This window comes from Polypterus senegalus, chromosome 1, assembly GCF_016835505.1.
Source record: "Polypterus senegalus isolate Bchr_013 chromosome 1, ASM1683550v1, whole genome shotgun sequence".
Lineage (NCBI taxonomy): Eukaryota > Metazoa > Chordata > Cladistia > Polypteriformes > Polypteridae > Polypterus > Polypterus senegalus.
In genome coordinates this window covers 1654022-1668960 of record NC_053154.1, presented here as the reverse complement: position 1 = coordinate 1668960, position 14939 = coordinate 1654022, and the positions used below count along the sequence as shown (strand labels likewise).

The following is a 14939-nucleotide window of genomic DNA, read 5'->3' as shown; positions in this document are numbered from 1 at the left end:
TCTTTCCAGTGAATTCTCAAGCATATGATATTAGATTAGACACCTTCCCTTTTATCATTGCAGAACAGTTTAACCTCTTAACCGCCCTCTGCCGGATATATCCGGCATCGTAGCGTTATTGCTGACGCCTTATTGCCGGAATTATCTGGCACATTTGCTTATGGTTATGTGAATGCCTGGCGAGTAGTATAACTAATGGTTTGCCGTGGGTATTATTACTACATGGTATTTTGAGAACTCTATGGTTGTATTGGTCGGAAATAACCATTCTTTACTTTGTGATTCGGAAGTGAAAGTTGTGAATATGGCGAAACATAAACTTACTTTAAGTGAGGTTTTGCAGGTGATTTTGGACAATAATTCTGATCACAATTTTAGCAGTTCTTAAGAAGATTTTAGCGACAATGATGATCAGTAACGTGCGCTGCATGATACTGTGAATGATGACGCATCGGATGATAGCGATGAGTGGGTGTATCCGCAACATCTCAACTGGACTGCTGCCTGTGGTGAACTACCATTTCTGTATCCGATTGAGGCAACGTGTAGATTTACTGTTGATGTAAACAATTACACTGCTAAGCAGTTTTATGAGCTGTTTGTGTCACCCGACTTGATCAGACATTTTGTTCATCAAACAAATCTGTATGCAGCACAGTTTATTGAGAAAAATCCCAATTTACCTCCACATTCCCGTGTTCATGCTTGGGTAGACACTGATGAAAACGAAATGAAAAAATTCATTGGGATTTTGATGTTGATGGGAATAATCAGAAAACCAGATATTGAGATGTACTGGTCTACAGATCCTATGTATGCAACACCTATTTTTGCAGCTATCATGAAACGTAACCGATTCTCTTTGCTGCTGAAATTCTTTCATTTGAATGACAACAGCAATGAGCCAGATAAGAAAGATCCAAACCGTGACCGCTTGTTCAAGCTACGTCCTTTGATTGACCATTTATTTGAAACATTTCAGTTACCCTATGTACCAGGCCCGTCAGTTGCAGTTGATGAAAGTTTATTTTTGTGGAAGGGCCGCTTACAGTTTCGACAGCATCTACTATTGAAAAGGGCACGGTTTGGTATCAAGATGTTTTGCTTAGCTGAGAATTCAGGTTACTTTTATACATTTCCTGTATATACTGGCAAAGAGGATCCTATGAGTAGTAATTCAGCAGTGTTGCCAGACGAATGTAAGAACTTTGGACTTTCAGAGAAAATTGTTGTGTACCTTGCCCTACCACTATTGGACAATGGGTACACCATTTGGATGGATAACTGGTACTCCAGTTGTAGGCTGTTCCATTACCTTCATCATCGTAAAACTACAGCATGTGGCACAAATCGTTCAAACAGGGTCCCTCCAGAAGTTCCCAATTCAGTGCCAGCACCGGGTCAGCACATTGCATACCGCAGTGGCCCATTGCTGTGCCTGAAATTTCGAGACAAGAAAGATGTTCACATGCTAACAACTCAGCACAATGAGTCTGTGCAGGAGGCTACCCGCAGAAGAGGATGCCCATCACCTACTGATGTCCGTTACAAGCCGCAATGCATCACTAAATATAACAGCAACATGGGTGCTGTTGACAATCAGGACCAAGTATTGGAACCCTATTCGGCTGCAAGAAAAACTATGAAGTGGTATAAAAAGTTATCAGTTCATCTGCTCCAAATGGCAATGCTGAATGCTCACATTCTGTACCAGAAAAATGGAGGCACAAAAACATTTCTGCAGTTTGAACATGACGTCATTGCAGACTTCATTTTCTCTGGTGAGGAACAACATGCAGATAGAGTAGAAGCAGTGGTGAGGCTCACAGAACGTCACTTTCCGGACAAACTCGAACCAACAACAACTTGGACCAAGCCACAGGCACTCTGTCGTGTATGTTCAAAGAAGGGTCAACGTGGAGACGTCAAGACCTTCTGCTCAAAGTGTCCCAGCAATCCAGGACTTTGTGCAGTTCCCTGCTTTGGCCTGTGGCACAGCAAACTCAAATACAGGGAATGAAACTATGATTGACCGAACTACTTCGATAGCTTTTGACTGTTCCGTTTTGTAGTAGACACTAAATCCAGAAGCCTAAGAAAATGTACATGTTTGTGTTTTATTACGCGTTTGCCCATTTCTAGAACTTGCACAACATTTAGTGGTAAATACTGCTTGAATAAATGTAAAAAAGTAAAAAAACGAAAATTGTTCAGATTTCGCCCGGCGTGGGGAATATTTAGGGAGTAGGCGGTTAAAGGGTTAAATACCTCGGGGTAAACATCATAAGTAATCATAAAGCTCTTTATCAACAAAATTTCACCGTCTGCATGGATAAAATTAAGCAAGACTTGCATAGATGGTCAACCCTTCATCTCACACTAGCTGGAAGAATTAACACTGTTAAGATGAATATTCTTCCTAAGCTCCTTTTTTTATTTCAAAACATCCCAATATACATTAATAAATCATTTTTTAAGCAATTAGATTCAACAATAACCTCATTTATTTGGAATTCAAAACATCCACGCATCAAAAGAGCGACCCTACAAAGACAAAAGGCAAAAGGTGGCATGGCTCTACCTAACTTCCAGTTTTATTACTGGGCAGCAAACATACACGCTGTAAAAACCTGGACACAAATAGAAGAACATACACAGGCTTGGTCCGCAATAGAAGTAAAATCCTGCAGTACTTCATTATATTCCCTGCTCTGTGCCCCAATAAATGCAAGTTATCGGCAATACACTAATAACCCAATTGTGCTTCACTCACTCAGAATATGAACCAATGTAGAAAGCATTTTAAGACGGAGAAGCTTCTATCTGTGGCACCTCTGCAAGAGAACCACCTCTTTCAACCTTCACAAATATATGCAGTTTTTAATATCTGGAAAAGATTTTGGATTAATTTGCTTAGAGATCTTTATATAGACAACGTCTTTGCATCCTATGAACAATTACATTCCAAATTTAACATTCCAGCTACACATTTTTTTCACTATCTTCAAATCAGGAACTTTGTTAAACAGAACCTTCCAGATTTTCCTCATCTTGGACTCTCATCCATGCTGGAAAAAATATTGTTCAATTTCAGGGACTCAGACACCATCTCTGCAATATATAAAATTATTTTACAGTCCCTCCCTTTCAAAGATCCAAGAGGACACTGGGAAAAAGATCTCTCAATTAATATATCAAAAAAGGAGTGGAAAGCAGCAATGCAGAGAACTCACTCGAGCTCCATATGCGCAAAGCATACAATTATACAACTCAAAATTATATATCGAGCACATCTGTCTCGACTAAAACTCTCCAAAATGTTTCCAGGGCATGATCCAACCTGCGAACGTTGCAACCAAGTGCTAGCCTCACTGGGTCACATGTTCTGGGCCTGCACCAAATTAACATTATTCTGGACCAAAATTTTTAATTACCTTTCAGACAGCCTTGGACTCACAATCCCTCCTAACCCATTAACAGCTGTGTTTGGGGGTCTTCCAGAGGGGCTCAAAGTGGAGAAAGACAAACTAATTGTGATTGCATTCACTACACTTTTGGCCTGCAGACTTCTTCTGCTAAACTGGAAGAACCCAAACTCTCCTCTTTTAAGTCAGTGGGAAACCGATGTGTTATACTATTTGAAATTGGAAAAAATCAAATACTCAGAGGATCTGTAGAGATTTTTTCAAAACATAGCAGGATCTAATCAGTAATATATTAAATCTAGCAAAATACCCACGCTTCACAGCGGCGAAGTACTGCCTTAAAATATTTATTAAGAAGAAAATGAAACCTTTTTAAACTGAGGGAAAATATCCCAATAATTATTTGTTAAGGATCTCTTTGTATGCCACATTGTTAGTTCGGCCCTCCAGTTGTAATATGACCAAGCTGTGCGCTGAGCTTACTCTTGAACATGTAACGTACAGATGGCCATGTGAACAGTAATCTTGTCTCAAATCTCACAGCTTGGATTGCTGCTGTCATAATCGGTTTGAGTTTCATGGTTTGTTTCAATTACGACAGTATTTGTAGGACTTGTGTTGAAGTGACATTCGACATCTGTCAAGCGTTGTAAGCATACAACCGGTTTCATCGATAACTTCACATCCAGCTTTTGAGAGTTTAAACATTCATAAACATCGAAGTGTCCACTACTGAAATCGTCACCTGTGAGTCTAAGATGTTTAGGAGGCATTGGCGGTTGTCCAAAGGTGTAAAATATTTGGCTATTTTGGTACACTTGAAAGCGACAACCGAACAATTCAGCAGCAGCCATCAACTCACATGCAGATCCATAGGTGAAGGGCTTAAGGATTTCACTCTTCTAGTGCTCCTGTGTAGTATAATTATCTCCTGTACCGTCATCAGTCCACACCTTGAACCTGTCCCAGTCATTCAATACATAAGACAGAATGTTCCTCCGGATATCAAGAGTGAGCCTGATATGGCCGTGCAATATGTAACACAGAGAATGGAAAAGGTAGGTGCCATCTCCGGGCATGGAAACCACTCGGTAAGTGACAGTTCTTTGATCGATGGTGATCACCTCGATAGACATGTTAATGCGGGTACGATTGGAATGATAAAGGAAATGGGTACCTGAACAATGTAAAGTAAGTCTAAAATACCTACACAATAACTATAATCGTAATAAATGAACAATAAAACAGCGGAGAAGCCGTGGATTAAATAAAAAGGCTGTAGTCATCAGCAGGGAGACGTGAATCCGGTGGCGATGCAAGGAAGGGAATGTAGAGACTGGAGCGACGGACGGCCTTATATAGGCAGGCAGCCAACAACGTGGGAGGCGTTGGGATGAGAGACCCAACGCCACCTCACACGGTGACCGAGCTGCAGGCTATGGATGTATATATGTACGTAAGTAGGATTCAGTTAGCGTTGGGAACCTGCGTACCAAATTTCTTGAAGATGGGCCCATAAGTAACAAAGACCGTTGAAAACTTCAATATGGCGGCCGACAGTGGCATCATACTACCGAAATAAGTACCAAATTTCAGCCTTCTACCTACACGGGAAGTTAGAGAATTAGTGACGTTGGAAAGTTCAATATGGTGGCTGACAGTGGCGTCATACCACCGAAATAAGTACGTACATCGGTTTTGCTTAGCGCAGGGAAGCCACCTACCAAATTTCGTGAAGATGGGGTCAGCCTTCTACCTACACAGGAAGTTGGAAAATTAGTGACGTTGGAAAGTTCAATATGCCGGCCGACAGTGGCGTCATACCATTGAAATAAGTACGTACATCGGTTTCAGTTAGTGCAGGGAAGCCGCCTACCAAATTTCGTGAAGATGGGGCCATAAATAAGAAAGTTCACTATGGCAGACTTTGTCGACCATTATCGACCATTATGACCGTTAAGTGTAGAATTTTAAAATGAAACCTGCCCAACTTTTGTAAGTAAGCTGTAAGGAATGAGCCTGCCAAATGTCAGCCTTCTACCTACATGGGAAGTTGGAGAATTAGTGATGAGTCAGTCAGTGAGTCAGTCAGTGAGTGAGTGAGGGCTTTGCCTTTTATTAGCATAGACTAGCAAAATACCCGCGCCTCGCAGCGGAGAAGTAGTGTGTTAAAGAAGTAATGAAAAAGAAAAGGAAACATTTTGAAAATAACGTAAAATGATTGTTAATGTAATTGTTTTGTCACTGTTGTGAGTGATGAGTGTTGCTGTCATATATATATATATATATATATATCTATATATATATCTATATATATATATACATACATATATATATACACATATACATACATACATACATACACACACACACATATATAAACATATACATACATATCTACATATATACATATACACACACAGTCTTTTGGGTGCGAGCAGCTGTTGCTGGAGGTGGCAGAATCCATAAAGGAAGAAAAATGAAAAACATTATTTGTACAAAATCTTAATTTATTTATCCATTCCTAAATAATTAAATGGGCAGGCTATTTCGTATCAGTGCAATACGCTGTTTGTTAAAATGGATGACTCCCGCTCTTACATGCAAGTCTGCGTGGATATTATGAACTATCGTATCTGTTCAAGTTCTATTTAAATTTTAAATAGAAGGAATTTTTATTTAGTTGACAAAATTCTTTTTTTGTTCTTCAAAGTCACCAAAGCGCCGTGTGAACTCAGCGCACTCAGTTTATCAGCAAAGTGCGTATTTGGGAACATCGTTGTGCCGATTTGGTTCAATATTACTTGGCAACAGGGAAAGTGGGGCAAGTTGCACTGGTGTATTTGTGTCTCCCATAAAAGCAGCTTCACTTGAAATCACTTTGTGATTTTGCACAGGTAAAAACGTCTGCTGAAGTGTCAGATGTTTTGTCTCATAGTGTCCTGATGTTTTGTCTCATAGTGCCGTTTTAGATTAAATTCTGTAATTACAGCCACATTTGCTCCACAAATGAGACACACGGGTTCAGTAAACATATACTCAGCCTCCCATTGGTTTTTAAAGGCTCTATTTTCAGAATCAACTTTTTTCTTCAGCATCGTATGAGCTAGCTTCGCAATAACTTGCAGCATCATAAGGTAGACTTGATTAACGCGGTAAGTGTTCGGCAAGGCAGCTGAAGCGCTGCATTATGGGATCTGTAGTTTATTGTGTTACCAGCTTCATATACCCGGCTTTAATAACAATAATACAGTATATAAAATGATCTCGGGCCGGATATAATTACGCCGGGCCGGATGTGGCCCGCGGCCCTTGAGTTTGACACATATGGACTAAATAGAACTTGAAAAGATATATTTTTTCGAATGTGATCACACAATTCAGATCGAGTTGACGCGCATTACAGTACATCGTGCCCGCGTGCTATTGTGGTTTTGCCTGCGTGCGTCAATAAGTCACCATCCCCTTGCTCTTACTTTTTTACCATTCATTTAAAAGTTTCTCTCGCAGTTTCGCTGAGTTTGTGCCAAACACCACCCTGACCATCTCATCTTCCTCTGCATAAGCACAGTCCTTCACCCATGAATATTTAGGAGCAGTGTTTTTATTGGATTGCCGTGACGGATGGCCTTATATGGGCAGGCACTAAATTACAAACGCCAGCGGCAGCCTGTCTATAAACTTAATATAAACTTACGGTTCACGCCGTGCTTTGTTTCCGCAGTAGCTGTACTTATGAATATCCTTGTATTTATGAATACGCTTGTATGCATCACTTGCTTCATAATCTTTTTCTGCCTTCTCAATTGTGAAATGGCGTTTTTTTTTTTTAGCGCATTTGGAGGTCTTCCTTGTTCTCTACGTGCTTACGTAGGAGGCGTGATGATGTCACACGAAACTCCGCCCCCCACGTACTTCCAGCTCAACTCCATTACATTATATGGTGAAAAATAGCTTCCAGTTATGACCATTACGCGTAGATTTTCGAAATGAAACCTGCCCAACTTTTGTAAGGAAGCTGTAAGGAATGATCCTGCCAAATTTCAGCCTTCTACCAATACGGGAAGTTGGAGAATTAGTGATGAGTGAGTGAGTGAGTGAGTGAGTGAGTGAGTGAGTGAGTGAGTGAGTGAGTGAGTGAGTGAGGGCTTTGCCTTTTATTATTATAGATAAGCCCTTAAAGCACAGATGAAGCAATTATTTCTGTATTTCTTTTTCTTCTCCATTCATCTCTATTGACTTATCAAACTTATCAATTTAGGTATGTTTACAAGTCTTAAGTTTTACTCAGTTTGCCTTGCTCTCTTTCTCAGGGGTGGGGGTCGACTTGTTCTCAATTCTACTTTTTGTAAAAACTGATTGATTTGTATGGAATGATTGCAATAAAATTATTTGATGTGCAGTTGCTGAAAAGCAAATCCCACTTTTGAATGATTGTGTCTCTGAATATTAGTTTGGTTTTAAAGTCTGTGTGATCCCTGGCATTGCAGCGGTAAATATTCACTCATGTTCACTCAAGTTGCTCCACCAGGGTACAAGTACTTTGAACTTAAGCAGACCTCTGGATGAGGTGGAGAGCTTGCGATATTTTAGAGAGTGGACACCTTCTGCTTCAGTAACGAGTCAGGTGCGTGGAGGTGGTCAGTTTGTTCACGTGAACAGTGATTGGTGCAGAAATGCTTCACTAGAGTCACGCCACTGCTATCCAGTGCTGCCATCCTGGAGTTTACTGTTGTTCATATTCTGCCATTTACATTCCACCACAGTTCATTGTAAAGAAGCACAGAGCATCCTTTACAAAACTATGAAGGAGCTGCAAGCCACGCATCCCGGTGCTTTTATCATTGAAGCTGGAGATTTAATCACGTGAACTTGAAGACAGTTCTCCCCAATGTTTATCATGACATGAACTTTCCAACCAGTTGAGAGAGCAAGCTGGACGTCATGTTCACAAGCTCTCATGATGCTTACAAAGCTGTACCTCGCTTCGCAGGAAGTCCAGGACCCAGATGTATAGGGAAGACTTGCAGTTTCTCTCATGGTGTTTCTGTGATGTCTGCATGCTGAACTCTGCTTAAAAGATCCAAACTCTCAAACAGATCAGCGTTTGGCCACAGGGAGCTGTTTCAGCCTTGCAGGACTGTTCTGATCATATGGACTGGGTCACGTTTAAAGCAGTTGCAACCTGTGGCCATCAGATCAACTTTGAGGATCAAATATGCATCATCAGTCACTGGCTACATTTACAAGTGCTTGGACGATGGGGCTGTCTTGCAGACCACCAGAACACATAAACGTCAGAAACCATTGGTGACACTGGAGGTACATGTATTGCATTTAAATCAGGTGACAAGGTAGCCTTCAGGACAGAGAGGGCAAACCTTCTGTATCTCAGGGCATCAAGCGAGAATATGCCTAGAAAATCCTCAGCCACTCTCAGGACACCAGAGACACTCACACAGTGCATGTGGCAGGGAATCCAAGCCATCCCCATCTATAAGACCAGACCACCTGCCTACAGTGGTGATGCCTCCCTTCCAGATGTCCTAAGTAACGTCTACACACAGTTTGATGCCCTGAACAATATCCCTGTGAGGTAATCCACCCTAGGTACTGTGCTTGTCCAGTGCTGATGTGAGAAGAACTTTGTTGAATGCAAACCCATGCAAACCTGCAGGGACCAAACAACACACCTGGAAAGGTGCTCAAACCATTTGTCAAGTCAAGTCAGGATTTGAAGGTCCTCAGTTACTTCTTTCCACCACACAACTTAATCTCTTATTCCATTTGTCAAAACCAGCTGACAGGTATCTGTACAGACATGTTTAACATCTACCTGAAGCAAGTCACCATCCCCAAGTGCTTCAAAATTACCGCCAGCTACCTGTAAGGAAGCAGTGCGTTGTCTCAATGACTGTCACCCTGTAGCACACACCTGTCATCATGAAGAGCTTCGAGAGGCTAGTCCTCGACCACTTGAATGCATATCACATGACCCTCTCTATTTTGTCATTCCACTGGAGATGCCATATTGACTACTTTTCATCTGGCTCTGTCCCATTTGAACAAAAAGAGAAATCTTTTCATTGACTTCAGTCATCCCATCATCCCCAGACGCTCATAGAGAAGTTGCAAGTCTTCCCTATACAAATGGGTCCTGAACTTCCTGGCAGAGAGACCCCAGACAGACCTCATTGGATACACCATCTCCAGTACCATCATATTAAGCATTGGTGCCCCCCAGGCCTGCATACTCAGCCCACTTCAGTTCACTCTGCTGACTCGTGTCTCTATGGCTGCATGATGAACACCATAATTAAGTTTGTGGATGACATGACCGTGGTGAGTCTCATCAGCAATAGAGGTGAGTCAGTTTACAAAATGGAGATATGACAGTTGGTGGACTGGTGGAAGTGGATCAATCTGTCCCTTGGCAAAGGGGAGCAGCAGGTGAATTGAGATGAGATGAAGGAGATGATTGTTGACTTCAGGAAAGCCCATGCTGTCCCCACTTCACTACACATCTAGGGAAATGTGGTGGAACTGGTCAAGAGTATCAAATGTCTTGGTATGTACGTACCTAGCAGATGTGTCTCTACTTCCTTCAGTAGCTAAAGAAGGCAAACCTACCTCCTGCCATTTAGAGCACACTCCTCAGTGTGATGGCGTGGGATGACTCCATGCTCCTGCTTCCCTTTGGGATCTTCTTGAACCCGCCACTATCAATAGTCATAATCAAGATGAGTCAGCCAAATGAGGACACACACCTACAGCAAGAGGTGCTTTTATTAAAAATCAAATCCAAACCAAACAGTGTCCAAATAAATAGTGCAGTACATCAAATCCATTAAATATCCAATACGTAATCCAATAAAATTTGTGAGAAAATGCAGAGGTTAAAATATCACAAACAAATCCATAAAAGCAAGGTTAAAATGTCAGAGACAGTTTCTTTTCAAACCTGAGCCCCAATGCTTCCATCTAAAGTTGACGTCTCCTCCGCTTACCCCAACTGGGCTCTTGCTGCCAGAGGAGACGACCACCAGACAGGTACAGACTATCCTACAGTCTATTCTTGGCTCGGGTCCCCATTGCCAGGCCCACGGCAGTCCTGGGGTGCCATGCCGAGCTGCACACGTCTCCCACTGCCTGTCCCTTGGCATCTGACAGTGACACTTCAGGTCAAGTCACTCTGGAGGAGCGCCCCTGCAGCCCTTAGGCTCACACCTGACCACCTGACTCTCTCACTGCTGTCTCCCTTCCAATTCTTTCATCTCCTTTACACCCCTGATCTCTCTCATTCTTTTTTTATTAAGTAAGACTCATAATGTTTAATCTGAGTGTCTCATTTAGATGTGACGACCGGACTGTAGACATACTAGAGACCTTATAAGGGAACTCCAATCGTGATTCAAGCCCTCGGTCTCTGGTTGTGTCTTGCTGGTCAGAAAATGGACAGGCAAAGGGGAGCAGCAGGTGAATTGGCTACACGAGAACTGAGTGTCAAAACAGAAATGTAAAGCAAGAAGATTGAAAATAAATCAGCAAGATTTCTTAACACTCACTGGGTATCCGTTTTCCAACTAGGCCTTTGTCCTGAGAGCTTATGAGAGTTTGTTGTTTTTTAATCCAAAGCACAGACAGGCTGGGCAGGACAGAACGCCACCATCTTAAAAAGGATCACTGCTAACAGCCTTGTTTCTGTGGCATGTCTGCTATTGTTCACAACACAGTTATCTGTAAAACAAGCACACATCCATGAACTACTATGTCAGTAAGGCACCATGCATTCTAAACAGCATGACAGAAGAAAAAGCCACAGTGTGAAAGCAAAATAAATATTTGAATTCTGCAAAGAAGATTTAGCCATGTAACATGGCAGGTTTAATTAGAAGCTGCAGGCCCCAATGTCACAAATGCAATTCTGTGTAAGAAACTTTCTTCTCACATTCAGCCATGTAGGACTAGGGGTGCCCAAACCCGACCCTGGAGGTCCACAATGGCTGCAGTTTTTTATTTAAATCCTTTTCTTAATTATTGACCAGTTTTTGGGCTAATTAGCTTTATTTAATTGGTTTGCTATTTAAGAATCAGACCCTTTAAATCAGGGATAATCAACGTCGGTCCTGGAGGGCCGCAGGATTTTGTTTCAACCCAATTGCTCCATGACAAGTCATTTATTGCTCAAGTGACATTTTCCTGCTTCATTTTAGTTGTCTTGCTTGTTAAGATTTTTAACCCCTAATTGCTTGTCCATGTCTTAAACAACTGCATAGATTGTCTTTAATGGCTCCTTATTAGGAAGAAGATGCAGATGACAAAGAAACTGGCAGGTCTCCATCTACCTTTCCTCTTTTTACACCTGTGTGTAATCATCACAAACTATCCGGTTTAATAAAATATTTGAAATTGAAGAAAAAAGGAAAGGAATGAGAATTAATCATTCATTTTAGGCCTCAAATTGTAGAAGCACTACGTGAGTGAAGAACTTCAACTCCTGGCCAACCCTGCTGTGGCCCTAATTGGACATCTGAGGAGAGTGCAGGGGCTGCTGGGGACAAGACTGGCGAGTGGGAAGTTTGAAAAGGGACATCAAGAGTCAGTAGATAAGGTCGGAAGTCTGCTGTTTGTGTCAACAACACCATCACCAGTGGATTGTCATCGTGGATCATCACACCTGTATGGATGTATGGACTGTCTTGTGCCTGCCTGTCATCTGTGTAGTGAGTCGGATTGATCATCGTGCTTCGTCAGAAGGAGCGCTCCATAATCTCACTACCCCTTGCCATATCAGGAATAATGGTAGGACTGTTTGTACGTTACGTACAGCAAGCAGTTCCCTGCATTGTCATTTTTCTCCTTCATTCCACATCATCTGTTGCTGCTCCATATTGGACTGTGATCTGGACTTTCTCGTTAGTGTTTCTTGTTAGGTATTTATTATGCTTGATGTTGCTGCCGGATTGAGCTAACTTTGGGATCGCTGATCGAGGGCTGGGGAGTTATTGGGGTTTGGTTTGTCTAGTTATATTTTACGTTTTATTTTTATTGTTATTTAATATATTTAGTTTGATTACTATTTAATTTGCTTCCATGTCTGTGTGTGTGAGAGGTGAGATTTGGGCCAAGGTTGGGTGCATTTCTGGGGTCCCCACAGGTCACGGAAGGTCAGATTGGGGAGCATGCACTGGTACAGTGTGTTACTGCACCCACCACATGATGAAACACCCCAGAAGGACACAGTCCCACCCTCTGGAAATGTCCATCTACCTGCTACAGCCAGGTGTTACGTGGGCATTCTCTTGCCTGGTCCAACCACGCTGGTCCTCAGCAATAAGGATCACCCTCATGCTCTCCCAATCCATCTACTTACTTCATAGGAAGAATCACCAGACAATGAACATCACTGCCGAGGCAAGTAAACCTCTCGATGAGGTCAACACTCTGCTGATGGCTGTGCCCAAGAGGCCATTAAAGGCCTGGCTCTTTGGTTTTTATCAGGACACTCACAAGCCCAGACACTCAGACCCATCACTCAAGAGCCCCCATTGACATTGTGAAGATCACAGCATCGTCAGCAAAGTCAAGATCTGTGAATCTTTCTTCACCAACAGATACCCCACAGCTGCTGGACCCCACAACCTTGTCCAACACCCAGTCCATACCAACACTGAACAGAGTAGGAGCAGAACACACCGCTGATGATCCCCAGAATCATCAAAACAGGGCAAAATGCAGAGGGTCTGCCTCCACTCTGCACAGCACTCACAGTACCAGTGGACAGGCCGGCCATGATATCCAGCAACTTTGGGGAATCCTGCAAAGTCTCAGGATGTCCTACAGGGCAGCTCAATCAACTGAGTCGAACACTTTATGAAAATCGACAAACGCTGAAAAGAAACTCTGCCGATATTTGTGTTTGTGCTGCATGAGAGCCAGGATGCAGTTAATGATCAACTTCTTAGGTGTAAAGTCAGACTGTTCCGGTCGCTGGTAGGTGAGCAACTGATCATGGATCCTATTGAGGATGACCCTAGCAAGGACCTCACCCGGCACCAAGAGCAGCGTTATCCCCTGCAGTTGCCACAATCCAGGTGATCACCCTTCCTTTTCCTGATAGGGACCACAAGTCCCATTTTCCAGTCAAGTGGGATAATGCCAGTCTCCCAGATGGAAGCAAAGATTGCTTACAATGCCAGGAGGACAGCCTTACCACCAGCCTGGAGAAGTTCACCCCGGATACCACAGATCTCTGCAGCCTTCCCTATCCTCAGCTGGGTCACCACCTGTGCAATCTCAGTGAAGCTGGGACCCCACAGAAAAAATAAAAAATAAATCACCATCCTTGCAGTGGTGTGAATCTTATCAGCACTGCATCCGCTACAAAATCTTTTGGGTAATATCATTAGAAAGGAAAAAAACATGTGATTTCAGAATGACCCATCATGGCAGAGTTAACACACTAACAAGTCATGATATTAAATGAGACCTGATATTGGAAAGGATTGGTTTCTAAGTAAGCAACTACATTGGAACAAAGACCTGCAGTCACAGCAGTCCTCCAGGACCAATGACATCAATCACCCTTGATCTGGGTTAGCAGCTCATTGTCATTTAAACCACGTCAATGGTGACATAAAACCAATTGTTATATTTCTGGGCATTAATCAACAGCACTGGCATGAGAAGTAGTCATCTTATGAAGGCTTCAGGCCAATCCAGAAGTGAGCTGAAAACTCACAAGAGAAGCGAGTTTCAGGTACAGTCAAGTAAATGTGTGCAAGAAAGGACAACTGCTTATCATCCCCAACTTTAAAAGAATTTGAAGAACAGATGGACTGAAAAAGAACGCTGACTGAGCTTCATGGAAAGTCCAGTGGAGAACACCGGACAAAGCGGAGCCCCCAAACCTACTGAATGTTCTCAGAGACCGAGCAACATGATGGAGTATTAAGAGATGGGACCCTAAGATATCAGACAAGTTGGTATAATGGAGAGTGTGAGGGGTTTGTAAATCAGCACAGGGAGCTGCCACCTGGTATATGACAGCATGTGATGTGGCACTTTACAATGTGTGATGGGCACAGTGATGGAAATGTCATCTAGTCAAAGTATGACAACAGTGACAGATTGTGCCCACCATGAATCTGAAGTTCAGGGTTGATTTCCAGTGGGCAGTCATGAGACTGCAGGTTTTATTATCAACTACATTTGACCAAGATATTTTTCTACACTGTACATTTCTTATGAGTGAAAAATCAATTTAACAATCAACAGAGTAAAATTTACACACACTCTCACACACACACACACATATATATATATACACATACATACATACATACACACATACAGTGATGCTTGAAAGTTTGTGAACCCTTTAGGATTTTCTATATTTCTGCATAAATATGACCTAAAACATCATCAGATTTTCACTGGTCCTAAAAGTAGATAAAGATAAACCAGTTAAACAAATGAGACAAAAATAGTATACTTGGCCATTTATTTATTGAG

General features: G+C 42.2%; 1 protein-coding gene across 1 annotated transcript in view; it reads left to right on the top strand.

The window, feature by feature from the left end:
* LOC120517421 overlaps nt 1-10644 on the top strand; it is a 47731-nt gene extending 37087 nt beyond the window's left edge. The window contains exon 3 of the mRNA XM_039739751.1: nt 10524-10644. Within this exon, the coding sequence (XP_039595685.1) occupies nt 10524-10644 (121 nt within the window). The remainder of the gene's footprint in view (nt 1-10523) is intronic.
* The last annotated feature ends 4295 nt before the right edge of the window (nt 10645-14939 follow it).